General features: G+C 40.7%; 2 protein-coding genes across 4 annotated transcripts in view; one reads left to right on the top strand and one right to left on the bottom strand.

Moving 5' to 3' along the window:
• The window catches only part of RPGRIP1L (RPGRIP1 like), a 98,147-nt gene extending 79,145 nt beyond the window's left edge, over positions 1-19,002 (bottom strand). For 2 of the 3 annotated variants that reach the window (XR_014774499.1, XM_084756993.1), the window contains exons 1-6: positions 18,846-19,002; positions 15,960-16,051; positions 13,805-13,949; positions 10,249-10,547; positions 6,616-6,718; positions 5,053-5,196 (exon numbers count right to left, since the gene is read on the bottom strand). Coding sequence is in view for 2 of the 3 variants with exons in the window: in XM_084756993.1 (XP_084613119.1) it covers positions 5,053-5,196; positions 6,616-6,718; positions 10,249-10,547; positions 13,805-13,949; positions 15,960-16,044 (776 nt within the window). In the remaining variant the exon portion in view is untranslated. Of the gene's footprint in view, positions 1-5,052; positions 5,197-6,615; positions 6,719-10,248; positions 10,548-13,804; positions 13,950-15,959; positions 16,052-16,893; positions 16,983-18,845 lie in introns of those variants that run through there. The other variant, XM_084756994.1, reaches the window with a different exon arrangement.
• A 175-nt stretch (positions 19,003-19,177) lies between these two features.
• FTO (FTO alpha-ketoglutarate dependent dioxygenase) overlaps positions 19,178-27,871 on the top strand; it is a 357,684-nt gene continuing 348,990 nt past the window's right edge. Inside the window, exon 1 of the mRNA XM_084756998.1 lies at positions 19,178-19,258. Coding sequence (XP_084613124.1) covers positions 19,214-19,258 — 45 coding nt within the window. The 5' untranslated portion in view covers positions 19,178-19,213. The remainder of the gene's footprint in view (positions 19,259-27,871) is intronic.

Genomic DNA, 27,871 nt, shown 5'->3' with positions numbered 1-27,871 from the left:
AAAATAGTTCTTTCTAGGTTTTCATTTTCCATTCACTGTCATATGTACTAATTCACTAGTTATATGTGCAACAATTTCCATAAGCATTAGAGAAATTTAAGCTGCTATCCAGAAAATCTTAGATAATATTAATAATGAAAAAAAACCACAGGGACAAAAGAATATATTATTTGGGTATAATATTTGTCACTGGACAAATTCTAAGTTATTCAAAACAATAGAGGAACCTGGAGGTATTTTAAAAATGAGAGATCGTCCCCCTGCATAATAATGTTTGCGTGGATATCCCAGGCCCCCATCATCCTTCCATCAGAGAACCAGATGTGCCCTCTAAATTAGGAGACCGGGCAATCAGGCAAATCCAAATTGAGGGGTATTCTACAAACAGCTGTCACTGGACTGGAAAAAAGCAGAGACCACTCTAGAATAAAGGAAACTTAAAAGACATGGCAATCAACACACGAGCCTCATTGCACCCTAGATGAAAACAAAACCAAACCAAACATACTACTGAAAAACAAAAGCTATAAAAGACATTGGAACAATCACAAAAACTTGGATACAGATTTGGACTGAGTATTAGATGATGCTACTGTGTTGTTCACTAAAGGTTCTGAATAACTGTTACGCAGGAGGATGTTCCAGCGCTTTAACATCTCCTAAGTGTACAGCGGGTGAAGTAACAAAACCACCTCTCAAATAGGGAAGGGAGGGATGGAGGGAAGGGAGGAGAGAGAGGGAGGAGAGGAGGAAGAGGAGACAAAAGGAAGGACAGAGGCTGGTAAAGGAGGAAACAGGAAAGGAACTGGGGAGGAAGGAGAGGGGAGGGAAAGAGACAGGAGAGAAAGGAGGGAACAGGAGGAGAAGGGTTTGCGCTAGCAAACCCCAGGCTCCTTTACCATCCGCAGACAAACAAGGCAGAACAAGGCAGAAGACCCAGGAATGCTCACCCAACCACTCTGTTTCAGTCGCTTTACTGCTTTTCCAAGTGAAATGCTGGGAAGAATCTAGAGTGCCAGGAAGTAATCCTGTCTGTGCAAAAGGGAAGAGACAGGCCCAGAGGCCAAGCTGTTTCTTATAATGCACGGCTGCACGGCTGCACAGAACCTCTCAGTTTTAAGATTTGACAGTCTGCTGTCTGCCAAAGGGAACAGGGCAAGTCAGCGTCTGAAACATATATGGTTACAGTTCCTCCCTTGGGACATAATGGCACTTACATGATTTTTAATTAAGAAGATAAATAGTGCCCTAATATTTATTTTTAAAGAAAGTACAAACTAGTTACACATTTGCTAAGGGTATAAATATTTTTGGAGTTGAAAAAAATAAGTAATAGGTAAAACTGTTCCGATTTTAATGTTCATGTACATGTGTTGGCTGGTTACTGCTTTGCATTTAATTTAAGACAGCCTTTTTAATAAGCAGAAAATGTGCATTTTTATATTGTTTAAATTTTAATATGGATTTTTGTTCAAAACAACAGACATTCAGGCTACTTGTAAATGATACAAGATTTTTTGCTAATGAGGCATTATGTAGAACATATGCAAAAATCACAACTCAGTCTTCCAAAATAGACCACAACAACAGGAAAAAACATGACTTTAATAAAAAAGAGCAGCACTGGGGTTTTACTTCAAAGCAATTAAGGGCTTTGGATAACCAAAAGTTTATGTCAAGCTGATGCCAAACCAAACTGGTCTATTAAACACATACTCCGGAGAGTTTCTGTACTGCTCTATGAAAGGCTCTTTGCCATAAATATCAAGTGCCGCCACTCTGCAGACTGCAGCTACGTTAGCATCATGCTTGAGAACAAGGCTCCACCATCCAGATCAGGCTTCTAGAGTTTCAAATCTGAAACAATGTCGTCGCGGTGGAAGAGAAGCTCAAATATGTTTCCATTTTGTGATTTCTCTCTATAGTAAACTACACCAGGTTTTACATTTCCCCCTCAAGTTCTTCAGTAATTTTCCACTTGCCTCAAAAATTGCTGTTACACATAAAACTTTGAGCTACAAGTAAATATAATTTTTTAAAAGCCTTGAAGACCCTTATTTCATTTCTTTAGTTTCAAAAACTGTATTCAAGAAACAATATGCTATTCAACAGAGGTATCTTTCTTTCTAAGGAAATAACATGGATTTTCAGTTTTATAAAATCACTGAGGTAAGGTATTAACTGGCTTATTTCTTTGGCTTCTGTAGCAATTTCTCTTTGCATATAATTTTGTTTCTGCTTTTAATAGTTGATGTGATAAAAAAGAGACTGCTTCTTCTTATGTGAATAAGCTAGCCCAAATGGAAGGCCATGGGTTAGTTTTCAAGGTTAATGCTCTGTCTTTTGTGGGCAACATTTAGAGTATGAAAGCATGTGGCCTTGTCTGTCATGTCTTTCTGCTCTGCTGTGTCCCAGGATTAAAGGACCTGGGTATCTCCTTTTCAGTTATTACTCGAAGTCTAGCCTAGGATGACCCTATCCATTTGGAACAGGAACAGTTAACACAATCCATCTTATGGTCTTGCACCTTGAAGAATAGGGAAAGTGGGCCTTGATAGTCTTTTACCTAAGGACTGAGTAAAACTGACAGGGACATGTACCAAGCATGAACCTGCCCCAAGTAAACCTGTGTATGTGGGGGCTTGGTGTGTGTGTGCGTGGCTGTGTAGGACAGAGAGGCCATGTTTCTCAATCTTAAGTTTTGAGGCAGGGTTTCTCACTGAGCCACTAAGTCCCAGGGATTCTCTTATCTCTGTGTTCTTAGCTCTAGGATTACAGATGCATGCTGCCATGCCTGGCTCTTCACGTGGGCACTTGGGATCCAAACTCTGATCCTCATGCTTAAATACAGATCCTCCTCTTAATTACAGATGTTGGTAATAATACTAAGAAGGCACACTCAGATATGAGGCTGGTCCTCTGGCCCTATTCTTTATAGGAACCATCTCTGTTTCTTTCTTTCTTTAACAACAACAACAACAACAACAACAACAACAACAACAACAACAACCCCTTATTCATTGTTTTACGTATGAGTGCTCTATCTGCATATACCCCTGCATGCCAGAAGAGGACATCAGGTCGTATTATAGATGGTTGTAACCCTGCTGGGAATTGAACTCAGGACCTCTGGAAGAGCAGACAGTGCTCTTACCTGCTGAGCCAACTCTCTAGCTCCCCACCACCCCAATTCCCATTTCTTAAAGAGGCCAGGAAAACATGGTTAGTGCCTACTTATTAAAACTGGTGTAAATCCAGGTTTTTAATTAGGCCACTAATTTACATATATTTCTCAAAAATATTTATCTTTCTGCTATGCTAAAAAGAACAGTATATAATTTAACTAGATAGTAGGATCTCCTTATATAATGTAGTAAACACAGCTTTTTAAGAGTAGAATTTTTTAGAAATTACACTAATCTTTTAAATCTAAGGTTTTCCATGTATTTTTAGTATATTTATCAAACAAACAAGCAAGCAAGCAAGGTGGGGCTGGAGAAATGGGTCAGTGATGAAGAGCACTGGCTGCTCCTTCAGGGGACTCAGGTTTGAGTCACGGCACCGCTGTAGGAGCGCACAACCACCTCTAACTCCAGTGTCCGGGGAGTTAGCACCTCTGGCCTTTGAGGGCACCAGATGCACAACATACATGCAGGCGAAACATTTATACATATAAAAACCCTTTAAAAAAAACCCAATCTACTACTACACATATCTCCTCAACTTCTTCACACATTTCTATGTAGGGTTATCTGCTAAGAAGGATTAGGCTTAGTGACGTGGCTCGGTGGGAAAGGGCACTTGCTGTCAAGCTGCCTGGTGACCTGACTTTCATTCCTGGATCTCACAGGATGGAAAGAAAGATCACACTTTTAAGTTATTCTTGTATTTCCACATGGATACTTGCACAATATACAAATGAAATAAATAAATGAAACACCTCCTCCCTTTCTTCTTTAGGGAGAGGGGAGACCTCAATACTCTCTCTGAAATGAAAAGTTACAAAATGTTACTGGATTTTAAGAGAGGGAAACTAACCGACCACAGAGTATCAGATAGTTCAGAAAGGAGAAATAGAAGTCAAGTCACTAAATCTGATTTTAAAAACATTATGAGATATGTAAAAAACAAATAAACAAAAGAGATACCAGTACCAAATGCAATGTATAGATTTTATTTATGGGCCACTGAAATAAATGGTAGAAAGGTATCTTTAGGCAAGTCTGAATATAAACACTATTAAAGAATGACTAATACTTTTGTTAGTATAGAGATACATCCTCAAATATGAGTGACTATGTGGCTGGGGCTAGCTAACTGACAAAAATTAAAGTATATGTTTAGATAAAGTAAGATGGGTAATACTTTTCATAACTGTTGAAGCTGAGTTGCATATGCACTCGGGCTCCATAAGCTACTCTCTTCAGTTTTGTCAAAAGAAAAGATGTGAGGAGAAAAAGGTAACTGAAGAGAGACGGTGGTGAACAGAAGTCTTGTTCAAAGCACAGTGTCAACACACAAAATGAACACAACGGAGTCACAACCAAAAGCAACAAAGATGCAGTGGTGGCAAGGAAACCATTGTTAAGGCACACCATAAGCCATAATAATTATCAGATTTTCTTATAAGCCGAGTACAAGGAGACAGGGCATCTTTGTGGTTACAAACTGCTATAGCACTGTGGAACCACAAGGCTGAGCAAACCCTTAAGACTGGACTTCTACACGGTGCAACAGTGCAGCTCTGGCCACCCATGTTTCTCTGGGCAATTATCATCAAATGGTGTAAAGTTCTGCAGTATTGACAAGTGGGGCACACAAACAAAGACAAGATGAGAGTGGCTGCCAGCCACAGGAAAGTGAGGGGAAACTGCCCCTTCCTCACAGGAGTACTTGACACAGCTAGTAGGTCTACAGCATTTCTACCCAAAGAATATTAAATTGGAATGGGTTTTTAAAATAATTTCGACGAGTTCATCTTCTTATGGTTCATGGTAAATTATTTAAGATGAATTTTGAGCACATTAAAGTGACATTTCAGTTTTAACATACCTCTGATCTGTAGCTTGCTGTTCTCGAAGCTGAAGAAGAGATAACTCAATTTCATTTTCTTTTCTCCTCAACTGAGTTTTTAGGATCTCTGTCAAGTGCTCTAGCTCTTCTATCTGGCCTCTCTGTGACTGAATAACATTTTCTCTGAAATAAAGGGTCTTGATAAGAATTTGCAGTTTGGGAAGAAATTTATACTATTTAAACATAGTGCAAAGATAGCGCTTTATTATAGTATAAGGCAAGGAAAAGTTAATAAAGTAGCTTTGTTTCTTCTGCATATAATGAAAGAGCAACAGATCCAATGTGATGACTTGGACTTCTATCTGGGACAATTGAAGAGATGGCCTTTCAGAAGATACTGCTCTAGGCAATGGACTGGACTGTGGTTGAATTTAGGTAAGTGGATACTCTACAATATAATTTACATGTCTTGCTCTTTTATATGTGCACAGTTGCCATATCACCCAATTAATACTTCAGAGAGTAACCATGAACTGTGCAAACATGACCAGAGTCTCCAGCATGCAGTTATCTCTTCCTTGTCTGGCAGCGTCCCAGTGCAGTGGCCTTCAGGAACTACACTGGACCCTGGCTTTTCACTTGATTATCTAAGAATGAGAAGATATTTAGTCTCTTATGCCCTTACAAGTTGACTATCAGTGTAATTGGTATTTAAAACACTGAAAAGAAAACATTCAAATCTGTATCATATTATTCTTCAGCAATGTTCTACAGTTGACATTCTTAGTATAATGCTTTCTTTCCTTTTTCAATATTCTGATGATACAGGTAAAGGTCTAAATAAGTTCACTTGCACAACTTACAGACATTGAAACAACCAGGTACTAGAAATGAACTAGAAAAAAAAGGTGAATGTTGCAGAAGTAACTATTTTGAAAATATGACATGCTGAAGAACTCAAGTCTCACAGAACCACAGGAAAGTGAGAGCTGAAATCCGTTATGTATCTGATATCCCCAAACTTTCAAGCCGTTCCTCTAAAAGCTTCCCTCTTCCCCCAAAGGGGTGAGTTGGATCTAAATATATTACCTGCTACTTGTGTGAATGAAAACATTGTCTCTAAGCTGGGCATGGTGTCACACACCTTCAATCCCAGTAGTTGGGAGGTAGAGGTAGAAGGATCTATGTGAGTCTGAGGCCAGCCTGGTCTATAGAGTGATGAGTTCCAGGATAGGCAGGGCTACATAGTGAGACCCTATCTCAAAATACCAAAAGACAAAAAAAAAAAAAAAAAAAAAAAAAAAAAAAGTGTTGTCTCTAAAGCTGAGACTACTCGAAGTGACTGGACTTCAGCCACTTCCTTGGTGGTAAAATTAACATAAACCCTGCTATCAGAGTAGCTAGATAAACTATCTACTCCCCTTATTTTACTGAGAACATATCATATAATACTTGTTATTACTCTACAGAACTAGCTGTCTTTTATAAAGCAAATAATTTATACACACTCTGATTTTGTTTACAATAAAGGAGAAAGAAGGATTGAAATAAGACATAATCAATATACAAAGTTCTAAAATGACCATGAAAAAGAATACATACAAATTTCTTATTTCTCCTCTGGCTTCTTCAAGTAAACTATTGCCATATTTTGTGAGCATGGGTTGAACAGTTTCTGCTTCATCTACATTTTGGAATCTTATCCCTAAAAATAAAGTAGTAAAATATTATGGAAAGAGAGTTAGAAAAGACAGATCGTTGATATTTATAGTAAACACTAGGCTACAGTGTTCTTGTACAGAGCAGCATAAGTACAAGCTAAGGGGACATTTACCCTCAGCCACTAGCAAGGAGTATGTGAAACACAGGAAACGCACTGCCCACTGAACAACCCTGCTACAGAAGCCACTGAGAAATAAGTCGATACATCCTGGGACTTAGAACTTCTATCTCAATTTCTGACAGAACCACCATTTTTGATTCAGGGATTTATAATAAAAACTGAAGTATGACCTAGGGTAAAATGAAATACTACTATTGTACTAAAAGAATATAGCAATAAAGCAATTTCCTATTGACATTCTCCTATACTCATAGACCAGGGCCTCGTCAGGCATCATCAGGGAAGCTTCCTCCTGCAGCAGATAGGAATAAACTCAGAGACCCATAGCCAGACAGGTAGAGAGTGAGAGACCTAGGAGCATTCAGTGCACATGTGTTGAAGTCAGATGACAACTTACAGGTCATATGGGTCTTGGTGACTGATTGCAGGTCACTAGGCTTGGGGGCAAGCACCATCTTACCAGTCCCTTTTTAAGTATTTTTTATAATAGTATTTTGTATTTAACCATGAACATCCCCTGATCTTACATCCTTAATTTATGTCATCTTTTTGATTATTCAACATAAGAAAATCTATATTTTCAAAAAGGTAATATGAGAATGAATCATCAATAAGATCTCTTAAAATAAAATAGTGTCCTGTACTATTTTCTAATAAAAATAGGTACATGTGCTACGTATGATGGCATACCTGTTCAGTCTCAGCTATTTGGGAGGCTGAGGCAGGCAGACTGAGCACAAAAGTTTGAGCTAGCCTAGGCAATAAAGGGAGACACTCATCTTAAAGGAAAAAAGAACAGTATATGAAGTTTGACAAAAACAGTCCACTTGTTAAAAGTCAGACATACCTTTAATTACATATGCCATTTTATATTTCTAGAGTCAGTAGTGTTTACAGTAAAGTGTAACAAATCATGCATTTTAAATGGAGACTGACAGAAAAATTCTCGATAGAAAAGTTTTAACCTTCTCAAAACGTGGTTCCATTATTTCTAAGTGGGCAGATGAAGACAGACCCTCACTCACTCTTTCTGGTGCACACACTGTCTACCACTGTATTCTACACTGCACAATAGGAAAGGCTCTCCCTAAAACATTCAGACATCACTGTGCTACAACTGGCCGGTTATACACATGGCTATAACACTAACTCTTAAGCTTTCCCTACAGAATCATGAGAAAATTCTAAATTAGCAGTGGATTTAAAATACTAAACTCCCAATATATTTAAAAATTTGGACAAATCATGATTTGGTTATTAATTAGGTACTGATTATTATTTCTAATTAATGGTTATTACATATTCTTTTCGGTTTTGAGGTGACTAATATAGCCAAGGATGCCTTCAAATTCCACATCCTCTCGTTGTAGTCTTTTAGAGAATAATTTATAATCTCCACCACCACCATCATCCTCTGTCTGTATGAGTTTATGTCTATGTACCGTGTGGGTCATGGTGCCCACAGAGGCCAGAATGGGGTGTCAGATACCCTAGAACTGGATGGACAGACAGTTGTGAGTTGCCACGAGGCTGCTGGGAGTGAAACCCAGGAAGACCAGCCAGCGCTCCTAACTGACAAGTCACCTCTCCATCCACTCGCCGCAGTCTTCTGAATAGTAGGCACAGGACCACAGGCTTGTGCCATGCCTGGGCACTAACAGCTATATTTTAAAAACATAGGTATTTTCCAAATGGTTTTGTTTCAGTGGCTCTTCAGTAGCAACTATGTCTATATAATGTCTGTCACGCTGAAGCCAGTGTTCGTCATCATTTATTCCAAAGTGCAGACAGAGAGTGATGGTGTTTTCTTACAGTAGCTTCAGGGTAGAAGTCGGCTATGGCTCGAAGGGGCCTGGGGTTCAGCACCCCTGAACCCAACACAGTCCTGAATAACTGGGCCCATGCCCCAGTTTCAAAGGTCGCCTTGAAGAGTGTACTGCACACTTAAGATTAACTTTGGTAACAACACCTCAGCTTTACTCATCCGCCGTGATTAAGTATTCAGCACCATTTACCACAGTGTCATTTCTGTGTCCCAGACTCTACAAAGGGGAAAGAATTCTGAATCACAGAGAGAGTACAAACACAAAAAGATCTGTAAGTTGGTACCTTAGGTTTTAAAGACTGATGCTGTATGGATCATTTTCAAAACAAATGATTTTTAATAGGGGGAGGGTAAGCTGATCCCTTTGATTTAAACAGTAATGTAACACAAGTAGCTTGCCATATCAATTTAAAGTTTTCCTTAGCATCAACGACCAGGCAGTCCTTCCATATCCTTCATCCACTTACATTTCTCGATGACAAAACTGAGGTTCGGAGAAGACCTGGCTTTTTAGGGAATGTCCCTAAGTGAGGAGCCCCGCTTTTCTTCTTCTTATCTAATCTGGCATTATTATCACTCCATTTTATAGATGGGGAAAATGAGGCCGAGAGGTCAAGGGCTGACTTCACAGCAGAGCGTGGTTTCTGATTTATAATTGGCTGGGCTCACTTTGATTATACCCAAAGGCTCCCGCAATCTCACAGAGCTGGCACCAGCTAAGCCCTTTCATCCTGCAGCTGCCTCCTGTCCGTGTGGAAGCTGTGCTGACTTCAAAGGCACACTATCTAGGGAAGAGACAGTGTTAACATTTTGCTTTGGAAAAGAAAACTACAACATTTCTGGCCCCCCTTCTGTTCATATGGTGTTTCCCTTTCCGCAATGAATTATAACTAAAGGTTTACATCATTTTTTTTAATATTACAAAAGATGTTGGATATTTTTGTGGCGCATATTCCTAATAAAAATAAATTAGAGTTAACAGTTTATTTCCTTCTCTAGAAGCATTTTTAAAAAGCGACTTAGGATATTTATGTACTTTTAGTTTCATTGTAACATGCTCTTCTGAGGGTGGGAAGAACTGGCCTAGCTGCCTAAATTAGTTAGATTTGTGAAATTGATTTGTATTATAGGGAGGCTTTGCAACATTCTTTCAGTGTGAAAAAACTGATGCGATAACTATTTTAGAGACGGACAAGGCCTTTATAACCACTGGCTCCAGCACTTTTTACATGTAAAGGAAACCACAAGTCAGCAGAGACGGCTTGTCCTCCTTCAGCAGCTACAGAGTGCAGGGCTAAGAACCCACACTCAACTCAGTCTCCTCAACCACTTCATTTCATGTACGCGTCCTCTAACAGTTTTGTTACTGCCTTACTAAATAAGAGTGACATGGGGATTCCTGAACAAAACCATCCCTGTTACAGCATTATGATCTTACCAAACGCAAGCCTCAGACTGGTTTCAGCCCCCTTTGAATACATGTACAAACATGAATAAGAAACAAAAATGTGAGTGTGCCAGGGGCAGCAGGCTGAGACTGAAGTCCAGCATCTGGTGACTGCTTTACCTTTCCCGGGGCCTTCCTGCAAGCCTGTACTTGCGCTTGCTTTCCTGCGGCCGCTGTTAATGCGGGACTGCACACGGCTGTATGAGGTCTGCCTGGGCCCCTGGACTTGGAGTTGCTGTTTGGCTGCTATTAGCCTGTTCTTGAGAACTTCATTTTGTCTTTCAAGCTCATGAACTTTTTCTTGCAGCTGCTCAATCATTTCTTCCATTTCCACATCTCGTCCCAGCCGCTTGGGGCCGCCACCAACCCGCTCATATCTTTTCTTGTCATTAACTAGCCGTATTAACTTGGTGGCCATTCTAGGGAAATAATAAAAAGATGAAAAGGAATGTGAGAAGTCAGCATAAAATGCATTCTGTTGAAAGGAACATAATCACTGTGAAGACTTCAGTGCAGAACCTGAATAATAAATTTCAGGTTTTGATGTAACTATTACTGCCTGTGAAGAATCCTTTGATGATAATTGAAACCACTGGGCAACAATCTGCTTTATAGCACTGACAAATAGCAGTTTCCTAAGGCTTATCATTTAAGGTTAGTAAAGAGAGGACACATATTTACCCCATATGTTCCAGAAATGCAATTTTTAACGCATGACCTTATATAGGAATGCTGGATGCTCTTAAATGTAGTCACAGAGTGTGGATGTGGTGCGCCGTGTCTACAACCCACAATGAGTCAGAAATTTAGAAAAGTGAGCTAAAAGTATAGAATCTTATATTTCTATAAGATTAAGACAAGGAAAACACATTAAAAATGACTGAATTCATAGATGTACACATATAAAGTCCAATGGAAATCTCAAAAGAAACCAAAATGTGATGCTAGATGTTGGTTAGTACTCAACAAATGTTTGTGTTTAATTTCAGAAAATAATTATTATATGCAAGGAATATTATTTCAATGATATTTAAAATTTTTGACATAAATTGTTCTACTGACATCCCGGGAACTTATACCTTTGACTCTTTCAAGTTTTGATAAAAACTGGTCAGACAGAACAAAAGACAGAATGGGCACATGGGGGTGATGTAATATACACTCATGGAAAACGCGCCTGACAGTGAATGGAAAAATCTTGGCAGGACAAGAAAGAAAAGGTGGCTTTGATGAGAGACACAAGTTCAAGACTTTACAAAATTGGTCGCACATCTTCAATAGCTGATTCTAGTTTATAGTGAATCTATTTTTATAAAGACTCAGACAGGAGATTGGAAATAAAAACACGCTACATTTTTCTTTAAGTGGGGTTTGCTTTATTTTAGTATGGTTATGGACAGAAGCTTTTACTTAAGGGAACAAAAGTGAAATAAAAAAAAAAAAACCTTAATAGCTTTGGGATGTCATAGAACAACATTTTCTCCCTAAGCAGAGTCCTCTGTAAATGCGGTAGTAATACATGTATATCTACACTTCTGGCTGCTCGGCTACAGCATGTGGCATCAGGGAGAGCTATGCATAACATAATCAGCTAAGATTGTTTTCTCTTTCCCTTGAGGCACATCCACTAAGCATGCTTTATAAAGGATATTGGATAATAAAAACCAAGATCCAAGAGTACCACAAACATCCTGCTAAAATAATCAGTGGATTACTTCCTTTTCCACCTAGTCCAGTAGATGATACATCACTGGGAAACCTGACCAGGTGTCATCATGCAGCAAAACCACACTCTACCTTGCTCAGCAATGAGTTTAGAGTCCTGAGCCCTACTCAATGACATGTCCATAAAAATAAGATATTCTTCCAAATGAGAAGCCACTCTAGTATTTGAATACTTATTACAGGAAGATTAGCACTAGAAACATAGCTTGCATTAAAAAGAAAGATACAGATTTAATATCAAACTCAGTCATCTGAAGAATGGGAAATGGTTTTTTAATGGAAGAGAAGGATATTGATGGTGTCTTCAAATTCTGGACATGATATTCAAATAAATTTTGTCAGAAGACATAAGACTGTATTTGCTTGTTTAGTCAAAAGACTATTTCTCATTTGTTTAAGTTATTAGTGAAGTGTAAGTCTTGTGGTAAGGTTTGAGTACTTACTTAAAAGCAATTTATAAAATTCATATAAAATTTATAAAAAAAGGAAATACTAACTCACACATTAAGGATACATGTAAAGGCTGCCTGTCCATATGTGGATCTAGCCAATAGCAGCAGGCTAAGGATGAGAAGGCAGTCAGAACTGTGGACAGTGTTCAGTGGGTAGGTAGTCCCATAGCTTAGTAAAACAAAGTCTCAGGAGAGTAAGTGGGCCGAGCACAGGGTACCGAGAGAAAGATAATAGAACACATGGACACAACTGGACTCTTAGCCAGTTTCCCCCACTTTAAACTAAGGAGCTCATTATTAATTGTTTTTATTTTTTAATTTTTGTTAGGACAAATTACTAATAGGTAAAGGCTGCAAATTCCATTTTTTTTTAACTGACCAATTAGGCATGTAAAGAAATAAAAAAGTTGCCAGGTGGTGGCATGCCTTTAGTCCCAGGATTAGGGAAGCAGAGGCACGTGGATCTCTGAGTTTGAGGCCAGCCTGGTCTATAGAGTGAGTTCTAGGACAGCCAAGGCTACATGGAGAAACCCTGTCTCAAAAAAACAAAAAGGGAAAAAAGAAAAAATAGTTCAATGGTCACAGACTTCATGGGTCATACTGTCTGGTGGACATGAGTGTGCTACTGGTCAGAAACAAATCAGGTACATCTTAAAAAGAGCATTTTTCTCAATGCTCAGTCTCAAAACAAACTCAAAGTAGAAGGCTTGCTCTGGCCTGGCTGGTGGGTTTGAAAATGAAGTCTGGAGAGTAGATGTAAAATGGAATCACTTCTGTAGGTTAAATTCTAAGCAGAAAGCCACCTTTGTCCTTCAGTGGCCACCTTCCATTTCCTTTGAACCTACAGTGGGACTATCTACAGGTTTGTATGCACTGTTTCGTTTCCAACGCCAGGCACTCAAACAATGAGCACAGTAGTTCTGAGTCTAAAGGGATTAAAGAGAAACTACTCTGAAGACATCATTCCTGCACACATTTTTCATGTGTCCATCAAAAGTGACAGTGTACTTTTTCAGAAATGGTAGAGCCTGGTTGAAATAAATACGGAACCAAGACTAATCCAAGTGAAGCTGAACATGACCCAGATATAAGTGATGTTTCCATTAGTAAATCCAAAATCATAAGGGAACATACATTCTAACAAGCTGGAATAGTTAATTACTTTTAAAACTTTCATGACATTTAAAAAAACAGATGCTTGGCTATCTGCTTATTAAGTCATAAATATTAACCCAAAAGTTATTTATAGATCTAATACACTCATGGCACTCGCTATTAGCTGTGTTCTTTCAAAGAGTAACTTCAGACATAATAAACACGATCCTTTTGGTTTATTATTCTACTTTGTAAGATTTTCCATTTTTAAAAAATTCTATTTATTTATAACCTGCCTGTTCTAGAAAAGACTGAAGGTGGGGCTTTCAATTAAGTTTATAAAAAACTATATCCTTCAAACTTTACAGAGTTAAGAAAAAAAGCTAAAAGCTTTTTATCATAACCTTTTAATTTTATCCTCTTGCTTGCGGGCATGCTGTTTAAGTAAAATGTTCTCATCATGCAAACGCAAAAATCTGTCTTCCAGTTCCTCACGGCTGACACGTGACACTGCCTGGCGCGTCTTCATTGTTCGTGCAGTTGAGGTTTCTGAAAAATGCCAAGGTAATTAATTGCAGCAACACTCACTGAAAATAGTCTTTAAAAACTGATAACTTGATATTAAAATAATATCTGATGCATTATTACTTTGTATCCTTTACTCCCTCCTCCCCCCCTTTTTTATGAAACAGTTTCATGTAGCACATGCTAGCCTTGAACTAGTCATGTGGCTGGGATGACCTTGAACTTCTGGTCCTCCTGCCTCTCCTTCCGGGTGCTGGGGTCACAGGCATGCACCATCACATCAAATCTCTCTCCATTTCACCTACAAATTAACTTGTTTTCCATTAGCAAATGTTACAGCATTGCTGATGTCAATGATCTTTGGTGAGAGTAAGCATCTTTGAGACTAATGCTTTATGCATAGTATTAGGGATCTGAGCAGCTTTATTCACTAGCATGGACTTAATCACTTTTTCAGACTATAGGAGGGAACTGACTCAACAGATTTCTAATTTCTATTCCTGAGTGCTGTAAAGCATCATAGTTAGAAGAGCCAGGCTGCCCAGTCTGGGAGCAGAGCGCAGTGGCAAAGAACACTTGCCTAGCATGTGCATGGCAGCAAGAAGAAGTCTTTATATCTGCAAACATTTAAGTATTTTTTATAGAGGTAAAAACTGGAACAATTCAGTGAATATAATAAAATTAGGGCATTTTTTTTCTGAGCTAGGAAGCTAAGATATACAAAAATAAACTGTAAAAAACAAACACAAATCCCTTAAACAAACAACAAACAGCCAAAAAACCTGTGATTTAAAGTTTCACAAATTATTTCTCTATAGGTTAATATATTGAAAATTAACTTTTTGACCTTGTTTGTATAGTGGCATATACTTTTAATGTTAGCACTCAGGAGACAAAGGAAGGCATAGCTCTGTTACATAGTGAGTTCCAGGTCAGCCTGATCTACATAGTGAGTTCCAGGCCAGCCTGGTCTACATAGTGAGTTCTAGGCCAGCTGAGGATACACAGTAAGACACAGTCTCAAAAACAAAACAAAATAATACTCAACACATGCTCCTCATGAGGGAAAAAAATAAAACCCAATACATTTTAATAAGTTTTAAGTAATATACATATTTAATTTTTAATCAGTTATCCAAGAGTGAGGGTGGACACTGATGATAAGTATTGGACTTAACACAATACCAAAATCCAGTTGCTTTTAAATACTTCAATTTTATTGGTATTTGAACACCTGATACTGGTTCCATGATCTAAAAATCCTTCCTTTTAATAGTAGGTGTGGTCAATATGTTCTCAGTGAACAATACACTTACTACCGTCCTAAGGTAGCTAAACCTAGCCATTGACATTGCTGTGATGAAAAGGTATGGAGAGTCCTTGGGATACATTTTGAACCTAAGCCTCCTACAAGCAAGGCAGAAGGGTTTGACTGGCATTGTCACGAACAGGAACCTGGCTCTCCTGTCTATGATGGTCTTTAAAGCAGTGCTTTGCTTTCTCAGTTGAAAGTCCTCTTCAGCTCTATGGGAACAACTAAATGATAAAAGGATGAAGAAAGCCTTTAATGTATATTAATGTGATTGAAAACTCACTATCACTTGCATAAACAGGCCATTTTGAGATACTCTACTTGAAAGGCAAAAAATTTTAAAATATGGTATTTCCTCCCATATAAAATTTAAACATAAAGAAGTGTTTTAATGGTGAATGTGATTTAAACCAGGCAATTCGGTTCAGAGGCCTGATACTCTATGCAGTTTCTGCTCATGCGTGGAATTTTAAAAAGATGATTTATAACAACTCTTTATCAGAACAGAGGGGGATCTTGCATTTGCTATGAGCTGTTGATAATTGATGCATGCAGTAAAATACCATATGTGTTTTAAACTCTCCATCTTGTTTGGTCCAATCAAGAGCTATATAGTTACTTAAGTGGCTGGGTTTGTATGACTATCAGAAATACTTTAAATTAAAAGTAAAGAAATTACTGATCAAAGTTCATAACTGTAATAAATAACAGGTGGGCCGAACCTTGTAACTCTCCAACTCCAAAGAGGTTTAGACCTATATCTTTCACCGGCAGGTCTCCTGCTGTCTCATCACTTGGGCCAGACATGGTCTATCTGTGGAGAAAAGAAAATTCAAACAAACTCTAAGTTGTTGCATTAACTATACAATGGAATGAGCCAAATAAAGTGAATAGGAAAGTAGAACTTTAATGGACATGTTATTGCCCACATGTGTTGCTTGAGATGAAAGCTCCTATTCTGAAAGGAACTCGGCGTGCAGTCATGAAGATGGTCTTCCTTCGTTTCTTAGGGAATGAGGTAAGACTATCCTTCTTCTTTTCCTTATTCATCCATCCGAAACACAGACAAATCTTTTCAAAATTAAGAAATACTTCTATCCTCAATCTTCTCCTTAAAGAAAGCATGAATTCTGAGGGGGGGAACCCCCCCAAAACAAAAACAAAACAAAACAAAACAGAACTCAGCTCATGTACCTGAGTCAAATAGTTTTTTCTACCATCTAATAGTTGGTCAAGTCATTAAGATAAACTTAATGACTTTACATTAATTTTACAATTGAGTTTATGTTAATTAAAAAAAAATAGAACTTAGACCCATCTCATAGTTATTCTGGAAGCAAATCAGATTGCAAACTAAAGGGATTTAGCAAATGTGTCCGGGATGCCAAGAGTCTAGGAACGCCAACTGTCTGCACGGTGTGCAAATGAATGGCTCTGAGGAAGAGGAGGCCGCATACATTCATGGTGTGTTTTCCTTTTGTTGCACCCCCTTTGTTACTTCAGGCAGGTTCCAGGGAATTAGCTACATCAACATACTGGCCTGTCTTGCTTGCTGTAGAACTTGTCGTTTTTTTTCTCTCTAGAGACACACCACAGTAACTTAGCTTTCTATGTGGACACGAATATACACGTTATAGTAAGCAAAGAAATACGTACATTCTCTATTTCCATTTTGACCTTTCTAGAGAGTCAGACGAGAGCTGCTAGTGAAGTGCCCTTGTAAGGAAGAGACTTCCAAGTTCTAGAATGTTGGTTGTAGAATGTGAGTCCCAAGAAAGTAGACCACTTTTCTTATTCCCTGCTGTCTCAGAAGCTGGCACAGAGCATGGCACATTCAGTGAGCAGGGAGCTCTTGGATTTCAGTGCCTGAATACTGAGACGTGGTGCCACGCGTCTCCGTGTATGAGCATGAAGAATGTCTCTTAGAGACAGGGTCCGGAAGTTTGATTAGAACTCACGGTGGGTTGAGGACCGCTGCTAGGGACACACGTCTCAGGGAGTGGTTCCAGAAATGATGCCAACACATTCCCTAAAGTATGTGTCACAGAGGATGCTCACCATGCTTACAGTGTGTACACGCAATGGCTAACTCGAATGGTTCCTGGTAGATAAACAGAAGCTGGGACAAACTAGCTCAGTGGCTCAAGGTCATTCATCCAGGATTGGGTTGTTTGGTTATCACAACTGGGAAGCAAGGTGTTACTGGCACGTAGTGGGTGGACACCAGCCATGAAGTATAGGGTCTACATAAAGATTTTTCTGGCCTGGAGTGTGCATGTTGCGTGGCTTCCCCAATCCCACTGCGAATCCTTCCTCCTCGCTTTCTCTGCTCCTCTCACACTGTCCTCCACTTTCCTCAAGTCTGGCATGCCTTTATCTTGCTCCAAAGGCTATTGTATTAGCTGTCTCCTCACACGTCAGAGCTCAGGCCAAATGCTACTTCCTTAGACAAAGCTTTTCTTATTATTCTGTGTTAATTTGCTTCCCAGTTTCTAACTTTATCAAGGGAAACCTACGCAGTCCAGGCTGACCTCAAATTCACCAAGGGCACTAAACACACTGGCCTCACATTCTCTATTTTTTTTTTTTTTTCCTTTCTCTTTTTAAAAGAAAGGATCTCACTATGTAAGCCTGGCTGGCCCGGAACTCAGATCTACCTGCCTCTACTTCCTGAGTGCTAGGATTAAAGTTCTGAGTGTGCCCTCACACCCCGCTGTGGCTTACTTCTTACAGCAACAACCTTGGTCATTATCCCTGAGTTGTTCGGCAATTCATTGCCCTAGAATTCATGTTTAATTCAGCAAATTATATTGTCACATCCATTTCGTTGTTTCTTGCTTATATCTGTCCCCTTACTGCCGCCTACTGCCCACCCCCATCTCTTTAGCTTCCTCTCACTGGTCTCCTTCCTCCCCAAAACAGTCCCCCTTCTGATATCTGATGTCACACAGTGGGACATCAACACTACCATGAATGCCAGGCACCAAGTTTAAACAAAGTCTTTGCCAATAATGACTTTTAAAGACTTAAGGGAGCAGTCAGATGAGAAACAGCAATAAAAGTGACTGTGGTGGTGGGAACTTGAGGCAAGACCTATTACTGAATTTGAGACCAGTACGGGCTAAAAAGCTAGTTCAAGGCCAGCCTGGGGTACATAGGACGACCCGGTTTCTCAAAAAAAAAAAAAAAAAAAAAAAAAAAAAAAAAAGACAACCGCCATCACCAGCAGCAGCAGCAGCAACAACAACAACGATGACAACAACAACAACAACAACAAAAACCCCGACAGTAACAAGCCCCTTGGGGGTGCTTAGGTTCTACCATCCAATCCCAAATCCTAGGAAATAGAGTGAACTGCGACTGTGACCTTCCAGCTGTAGGATTTAGACGGGGTTGCCAATTCTTATCAGCTAGGGTTCTGGCTGGGCAAGCGGTCTGGGCGGACTGGGATGTAGGCCTGAGTATGTGGAGGTGTGTCGGGATGGACTGCTTTTCACGCAAGAATCCCAGGCCTTTCCCGGGTTTCGGAGCTGACTCCAGGGCCTCATCTGTGAGGCTGAGCAGGGGCCGGCGAACCTGCTTTTGTCCCCACCTCACAGGGTACTCACCTCTGCGCTCGCCCTCAGCTAGCTACCGTTGCTATAGCGCCCAGGGCGCGAGCCTGAGCAGGCCCAGAGGAGCGCGGGAAAACATAGCGAGTCCCGTTACCTACTGGGAAATGTAGTTCCCCTTACGCCTGTCGGCTGGTGGGGTAGCGGACTACGCTAGCTTAGCTGGCTGACTTGAGATATTCGGCTCCGAAGCCCAAGGAGTTCTCGGGAGTTTCGCGGAGCATCATGGGAGGAGTAGTTTTTTCGAGTTTTAGAGAGAATGGCGACAAGTGGGAGAGAGCCGCCGAGAGAACTACATACAGGAGGCGGGGTCCAGGGCGAGGGTGGACGCGGCCCTCGGAGGCAAAGGAGGCTTTGGTGGCAACATGAAGCGCGCCCAGACCGCAGAGGAACGAGAGCGCGAAGCTAAGGTAAGTGGGGCTCCGGCCATCTGGGACTGTGCGTTAGTCCGGGGCTAAAGGCAGGGAAAGCAACAGGGCCGCTGGGATGGTGAGCGGATGCTCGGCGTTAAGCCAAGGGATGACAGGGCCTTGTGTGCTGGAGACCTGTAGACGTGGTGTGTGTGTGTGTGCGCGCGCGCGTATGTGTACACGTCTGTGCTGTAAATTGGTATTGCTCTGGATGCAGATCTAATACAGTTAGACGTAGTCAGAAAGGAAAAGCTAGGCATCCATGTCCATGTCCTGCTTTTGGACCTATTCCTTGGTTATATTTTAGCCACTCTTCGTGCCTCAGTTTACCAGATGGCTATGATCATACCACCTGTGCTTTCTCAGCCTGAGAGCAGTTGAGCTACAGAATCTGGTGACACGTATTTATTTGGAACATTGCATCAGTGGCCAGGTGACTTGTCTGTGTGGTCAGCACATTAAATATGCTCTACATAGCTTCTGTGGATAGTACATTTCTAGTCTGTGTCTTTTCTGTTAAGCTTTCTGACAGCAGACATTCCATGGGATGACACTAATAACAGCAATAGTGACCTACTTATTTACAGTAATTTTTTTATCTGACACCGACATGAAAAGCATAGTATATTATTTCACATTATTGCCCCAGATGGTGAGACAGATGTTACATAGGTAGAATATAAGCAGTTTATTTTGAAAATGAGGAATGGAAGTTCAATGTTTTCCTTAGCCCCACAAAGTTGAGACCAATTGATTTGCCCTAATAGATCAGCATTCGGTCCACTCTTTCATTTCTATTACCTTGGATACAACTACCATGGTCTCTTTAAGTGGTTGGCCACAACAGCCTTCTTATTGGACGATATTCACTTTCTATCTTAAATCTTCTGTATCCCCCTTCTACCCCAAACACCCTTCTTCTCCGCACCCTAGAGAGTGATTTTTTTTTCTTTTCTCAAAATTTAAATCTAGTTATGACCCATTGGCAGACACCTGTTTAAAAGTCTAGTAAGGGGGCTGGAGAGATGGCTTAGAGGTTAAGAGCACTGACTCTTCTTCCATAGGTCCTGAGTTCAATTCCCAGCAACCACATGGTGGCTCACAACCATCTATAATGTGATCTGATGCCCTCTTTTGGCCTGCAGGTATACAAGCAGGCAGAGCACTGTATATATAATAAATAAATCAATCTTAAAAAAAAAAAAAGTCTACTAAGGGCCTCTGTTTCTTAGGATACATACAAAACTTCACATAGCCTGAAAGATCCTGCATGGTTTGAGTCCAGTGTGCCTCAGTGGACATAACAGACTGCTCATCTCAAAACTCCTTGGCTGAGGCCTGGCGAGGTGATGCACGCCTTTAATCCCAGCACTTGGGAGGCAGAGGCAGGCAGATCCCTGTGAGTTCGAGGCCAGCCTGGTCTACAAAGTGTGAGTCTAGGATAGCTAAAGCTACACAGAGAAAACCTGTCTCAAAAAACAACAACAACAACAACAACAAAAAAAAACCAAAAAAAAAAAAAAAAAACAAACCCCAAAAAACCAAAAACCAAACAAACCAAACAAACCTTTTTGGCTGTAAATCATTTGGTTAAAGGCATTTGGACATGCAGTTCGGTGCTTATTCTATGGTAGGTGAGGATCTGTGGGAAATAAAACAGCTACAGTTCTTGCTAGAGTTTTGTCTTGCAAGAGTCTGTCTTATGTCAATAAACTTAAGGATTAAAAATTTTGAGTCGTTGTGTAATGACCTGCGTTATATACTAACAGATGTGGAAACAGAGTCTGGCAGAAGTTGTCCCTTGCTCAGGGCCATTTGTTTTCTAGGGATCAGAATCAGGTCCTGTGACTTTATAATCTAGCCCTGTCTCCATTTCTGAAGAGCAAGCTGCTGTCTTGTTTGCTGTCTAAACATTTCTTTTTCTTCTTCCTCTTCTTTTTTAAAAATCAATTTTGTTCATTGAAATAATGGCTGAAACAAAGCACAGGTAGCTGTTTTAAATCTTGGACAGTGTGTTCAGCTGAATTAAGGCCTAATTTTTTAGAGTATCTTGTAGTCATTTGTTGTGTACCGTTTCATAAGTTTTGACAGTGTACATATATGCAAAATGTCCCAGTGGCATAGAGAACATCACTAACCCTTTAAAAATTTATTTCTTTACAGCCAGTTTCTTCCTGTGTTTTCCTCCCAGGAAGTCACTATGACTTGTCACTATTGTAGAAGCTGTATTTTCTAGAGTTTCTTATGTAAGCAGAAGCACACAATATACATTTGTTGTCATTTTTATAGTTCTTGAGATCTATACATGTTCACGTATGTATTATCGAGTTGTTCCTTTTCTATTGCTGAGGAATCATGCATCTTGTGTGATGCCACGTTTTGTTTGTTCACTCACCTGTTTCTGAGCATTTGGATTGTTATAGACTTGACACCATTAAAAAACAAACAAACAAAAAAAACCTGTGAACAGTCATGTATCTCTGATTTTGTTTATTCTGGGTAGTGCATTTATTTGTAGTTTCCTCAAGTATTTCAACTCTGTGTTTAGGCAACTACTAATATTTTGTTTTCCAGGGGTACCTTTTATGGAGATTCAGTGTGTGTGTGTGTGTGTGTGTGTGTGTGTGTGTGTGTGCGCGCGCGCGCACGCACGTGTGTTTATGTGAAGACCAAAGCTCTCCATTGGATTTCTTCTTCAACTGCTCTCCACTTTACTTTGGAGACAGGATCCCTACTGACTCAGAAGCACACCCACGAGGATAGACTTACATGCGAGCCAGCCTCGGGGAGCTTCCTCACCTTTCCTGGGTGAGGACTACAGGTGTGCGCCACCCCTGACTTTTTACATTGTAGCTAGAGCTCCAAACTCAGGTCCTCTTTCTTGTGTGGCAGGCGTGCTACCAGCTGAGCCATCTCTAGCCCCAGAAAATTTGCATAGAAACAGGATCATATGTTGTGCTACCTTTGTGTTTGGCTGCTTTGACCCAGCCTACAAGTTCATGCAGTGTTGAGGTTCATACATCGTGTACCGCTTAACAGGACGGCTTCTCATTTCCCAGCAGGTGCTATTCCTGAATTTGGACACATCATATTTTGTTTTTTTATTTATTATCCTAGTTTGCTTTCTGGTGCTGTGATAAACACCACAACTTGGGGAGGAAAACGGTTTATTTTGTTTCACACTGTCTTGTAATAATTCAGCATTGAGGAAAGCCAGAGCAGGAACGTAAGGCAGGCACTGAAGCCGAGGCCTTGGAGGAACATTTGCTCCTCGTGGCCTGTGCAACTGCCTTTCTGATACTCTCTAGGATCAGCTGCCCCGGGGGTAGCACCACCCACAGTGGGCTGGACCCTCCTGTTATGAATCATTAATCAACTAAGACAATGTCTCACAAACATGCCCACTGGCCAATGTGATGGGGCAAATCCTCAATTTAGATTCCCTCTTCCCAGGTGACTGTAATTTGTGTCAAGGACATTTCATGTTCAGTGAACAATTTGACTTTACATTTTTCTTTTTTCTTTCTTTCCTCCTCCTCCTCCTCCTCCTCTTCTTCTTCTTCTGTTTTTGTTTTTTGTTTTGTTTTGTTTTTTCGAGAGAGGGTTTCTCTGTGTAGCCTTGGCTATTCTGGACTCTCTTTGTAAACCAGGCTGACCTCGAGCTCACAGCTATCTGCCTACCTCTACCTCTGCCTCCGCCTCCCGAATGCTGGCATTAAAGATGTGCATCACCACGCTCAGTTGATTCTGTTTTTGGCTGTTGTAAAAAATGATACCATGAACAATTGTACCATATTTTCTGTATGGACTAGACAAAAAAAAATCTTTTTATTTGGCTCATGGGTAGAGGCCTAGTAGCAGAACTGCTAGTCACACTGTAAGACTATGCTTAATATTTTGAGAAACCACCATACTGTTTTGGATGTCTAGAGATCATGCTGGACAGTCAGAGGTTTCTGGCACTTTGTATGACTTGCCCTCATGTCTATGGCATCGGTGTACAAGTCAAGAAACCCTTTCCCTGGGAGGATCTGGTTAGCCTGGTCGAGGAATCAAGGAGTACCTTTCTGAGAAAGTTCTATTTATTGTGCACCCTTGTGAGAGCCCTGGAACCTCGCTAGAGACTCTTTTGAGATATTGAAGATATTTTATTAGTTATGGAATTAAAAAAGATTAGCTCTGAGGGTTTTTATGGTGGCCTGGTGTGGATCATCTTCTTTCTTGAACATTGTAAGTAGAAATAGTGTATTTCTTGTATGTATCATTATATACTTAATAGTGATGTTGATAATTTTAAATTCCACACATTTTTCCACACGTGCTTTTTTTTTAACCAGTGAGGGGAAATATCTAGATTAACTACATACTTACACAAATGTATACTGTGTGTGTGTGTGTGTGTGTGTTGAATATACTGTTAAATCTAGGTTCAGTATTTGAGAGAAAACATACTTGTTTTTGATTCTGGCTTAATTCACTTAATGTAATAATCTCCAGATCCATTCATTTTCCTTCAGGTGTCATGATTTCCTTTTTCTCTGTGGCTGAATAAAATTCCACTGTGTTTATGAAGCATTTTCTTTATCCACTCATTGCTTGATAGGCTTCCAGGCTAGCTCCATTATGACTAGTTGGCCATCAACACGAATGACCTAGTATCTTTGTGGTATGTTTTCGTAGAGGCCTTCAGGTATATTCCTGAATGCTCTAGATGGGTCAAGGGGCAGGTCTATATTATTTATTTATTATCCATTTATTCTTGAGAACTCTCCATACTGATTTCCAGAGTGGCCATACACGTTCCTATTTGTACCAGTGAGCGTGTAAGGGTTCTTGTGTAGATATACCTGTAGCAGCCATACTGACTGGGGTGAGAGGGAATCTCAGAGCAGTTCTACATTTATTTTCTGAATAGCTAAGGATGTTGTTGAACAGCTTTATAAATACTTACTGGCCATTTATATTCCTTTTGAGACCTGGTGGTGCTTTCCACTGTGTTTTTTAATTTGAAGTGTTTATATCTAACATCCCTATTTTTTTTTTTCCTTTCCTTTTCTTTTTGAGAGTCTCAGTTTTCTTGCAGAATTCCTCTTCCCCGCTGCTGTCTTTTTACTCCTCTTGCGGATCTTCTCACCATTTAGCTGACTCCTCTCCGTCGCTGACTGTTGACTTCAGGCCTTGGATTGAATTAGTCTGAAGGTATCCTATCCTCTCTGAGCCAGTGATCATTTCCACTAGTGGACTTTTGACATCTGCGTCTGGCATTTGACCCATTTTATACTCTTGAATTCAGTAATGGATGAGTGATCTTTTGTAGGAGTCCTGCTGCCTTGCTTTTTCATATTTCTTTTGTTTCTCTATCACTAATTATACATGTGCTGGCTTGGATATTTATTCTGAGTTGTGTGTGTGTGTGTGTGTGTGTGTGTGTGTGTGTGTGTGTCTCCTGAAAACTATTCCTCAGTACTACTGAGAACAGAGGAAACTGTAGCCCCATCAGAAAGCTATACAAGATGCAGAAATACATTAAGGTCAGGCACAGCGCACAGATATGTGACCAGTGGCAGTCAGGCAGAAATGCACTGCAGAGTGCTGTGAAGTCAAGAAATCTTTAGAACGAGTGTGGAAAAAGCAGGCAGATGAGGTAAAGGAAGGAGGCAGTGGAGGGCGAAATAGCAGTGAAGGTAAATGAAAGAAAAAGTAGTTCTGAGAGGGAGGAGGGAAAACAGGAGACTAGAAAAAGACAAGACAGAGTTTACCAATAACTAAACAGTTCAAAACCAAAATTAGATAAACACAAGTATATACATGAAATTAAGAATAAAGTGTATGGATTAAAAATAAGCAAGGAAATAGAACCATCCCAACAAGATAGTCAAAAATTCTCTTGAGATCAGGCATTGGAGAAAGAATTACAGGAGGCAAAAAAAGGGAAAATAGACAGAAGTTAAAGCTAAGGAAAAAAGATTGCCCAATAATGAAAAAGCAAACAAATAAACAACAAAACTGGATGAATGAGTGAAGGGGAAAATGTATATATATAAAAAAAAGAAATTAAAAATCCTGCTAAAAGTACAGTTAAACAGGAATCGCCACGGAGGGGAAATCATTCTAGTGGCTTCTTTTTGGGTCCTTAGACATTGAGAGACTTCAATTATATGCACAGAAGATAAGGGGGGTTTACTTCAGTCAAGGTTAGCTTCATTATCAACTTGAAACACCCAAGAAAAGGGAGCTACAACTGAGGGATGGCTGCCATTGTATTGGCCTGTGGGCATGTTGGGGGGTGCATTTTCTTGATGTAGGAGAGCCTAGGTCACCATGGGCAGTGCCATCCCTGGCTAGGTGGGCCTGGGCTGTGCAAGCCAGGTAACTGTGCTCACCCATGGCTTCTGTTTAGAGCGCCCACCTGTAGTTCCTACTCTGGCATCCCCTGGTGATGATGGACTATAAGGTGTGAGCTAAAGTATCCCTATCCTCAAGTCGATTTTGTCACAGTATTTTATCATATCAACAGAGAGCAAACTAGGACAATTACAGAGGCCACTAGGAAAGAGACAGCCAGGCCAGATGGGTGAGATGCATAGGGCCAGGGGTTGGGGAAGCTCTTTTGCCCTCTCCAGCTGTGCTAGACTCCACTAACCACCATGTATTCAGTTACTGAGAAGATCCTGAAACTAGCAGTGATGCTCTTCATTGACAACTTGATTGGGTTTAGATTCACCAAGGAGACTGGGCACACATTGGTTGTCTGTGAGGGCATTTGAGGAGGCTCAATGAGGGGCAGAGACCCACTCCATACCAAGAGACAAGCATAGCCAGTTAAATCACAGCTTTAGCTGACATGGGAAGTTTCAGAAGGGAGGACCCAATGCTGCAGGAAAAGCCTGTGATTCTTTTTTTTTAAGATTTATTTATTTATTATGTATACAGTATTCTGACAGAAGAGGGCATCAGATCTCACTATAGATGGTTGTGAGCCACCTTGTGGTTGCTGGGAATGGAACTCAGGACCTTTGGAAGAGCAGCCGGTGCTCTTAACCTCTGAGCCATCTCTCCAGCCCAAAGCCTGTGATCTTAACGCTTTGCTTGGGTGAGGAGTGGCTGGTTGTATAGACACAGGGCTGGATGAAACTGGATCTAAGGGAAAGCTGAAATGAAACTCGTGGGGTCCTGCCTGGGAGACTCTTCTAGACTCCTCTCAAGCATGGGCCAGGGCACTCTTGAAATGCGGTTCTTTGATCTCATGTCAACCAGGCCAGTTATGACCTGTAATGACCTGACAGTAATATTTTTAGCCTTTATGGTTTGTCTTGGGAAAAGGGGCCTCAAGTTACAAAGACTCATCTGGGGTAAGAGAGGAATCCTGGTTTGGACTTGCTTCTGGGAGGAAGGAGGGCAGAAAGTCAGAGAAACCTTGGTGCTGAGGTTTCCATCTCCCTTCGTTCAAAGTACTCAGCAGGCCGAAACACCCTACGGTAGGATATTGTTTTCTGAGCCCCGGCCTTGCTCCGTGACTGCCACATAACTGTCATCTTGTGAGCTTTCAGAAGACACCTGATGCTTTGACGAGCCCACGGTTCTAGGGGCGACTCTTGGGAAATAGGGATGAAGACCTAGAGCAGATGTTTCACAACGTCACCTACTTAAAACCTTCTCTGAAACATTCTGCAGGGCCCTCGTTGGCGTTTCCTCTTCTTTTCTTCCCCCCAGATCCTGCTTGGTCTTCTGCATGCTTTCTCCAGTAGGATCACCTCTTCACTGTTCTGTGTTTGGCTGCCTTCATTATTTCATTCTAGGTTCCAAATCACTTGAAATACCTCCTGGACCTTTAATGCGTGAGACAACTGAGTGAAAACAGTTATTGTTACTTTCCTAACTTCAGGTCTGATTTACATTGTAATGTTGATTTTCAAAATGAAAATCACAGCCTTCCCTCTCGCCAAATGCCTTAGAACCTTTGAACAACTATTAGCTTATCCGAAAACAGTTATTTGTGTGGAATTCATCTTTTTCTAGTGGTGTGTGTCTTCTGTGCTGGAGAGAGACGTTAGCAGTGTCGGCTGAGGGAAGACTGTGTGGCGGAGAGCCTCCAGTGTGTGATATAAGAAACACACAGCCCTTGTTAACTCTAGTACTACTTCTGCGGCTGCTAAGCACGCCTGCTTTGGCAAAAAATATCTCAGTCTGGCACATGTTTGCCAGTAACCCTCTCATGTTCAACAATAACTGCCAAAACAGACAGTTCTGTCTGCAGAGGCAGAACTCAGGCCTGAAAATTAGCCACTGCACTCCCACCCCATAGGCCTTTCCCTGCCCCACAGAACCCGAAGCCCCCGTGCAGAGCGCACACTCAAAGAGACTGTGGCCTTAGTTGTTCTGACAGAAAGAACAATTCTGCTCCTGGAGATGCCCCTCTCTCTCTCTCTCTCTCTCTCTCTCCCTCTCTCTTTCTCTCTCTCTCTCTCTCTCTCTCTCTCTCTCTCTCTCTCTCTCTCCCTCCTTTCCCTCTCCCTCCCTCTCTCTGTAATACGTGAGGCCATGACCCTGCCCCCTTTCCTAGATGACTCCTTTCTCTCTGTTTCTCTCCTTCTTCCTCCCCCACTCTCCTCT

Source organism: Acomys minous, assembly GCF_964271855.1.
Source record: "Acomys minous genome assembly, chromosome: 14".
Taxonomy (NCBI): Eukaryota; Metazoa; Chordata; class Mammalia; order Rodentia; family Muridae; genus Acomys; species Acomys minous.
The sequence above is the reverse complement of the archived record's forward strand: the minus strand, read 5'-3'. Positions and strand labels throughout refer to the sequence as shown.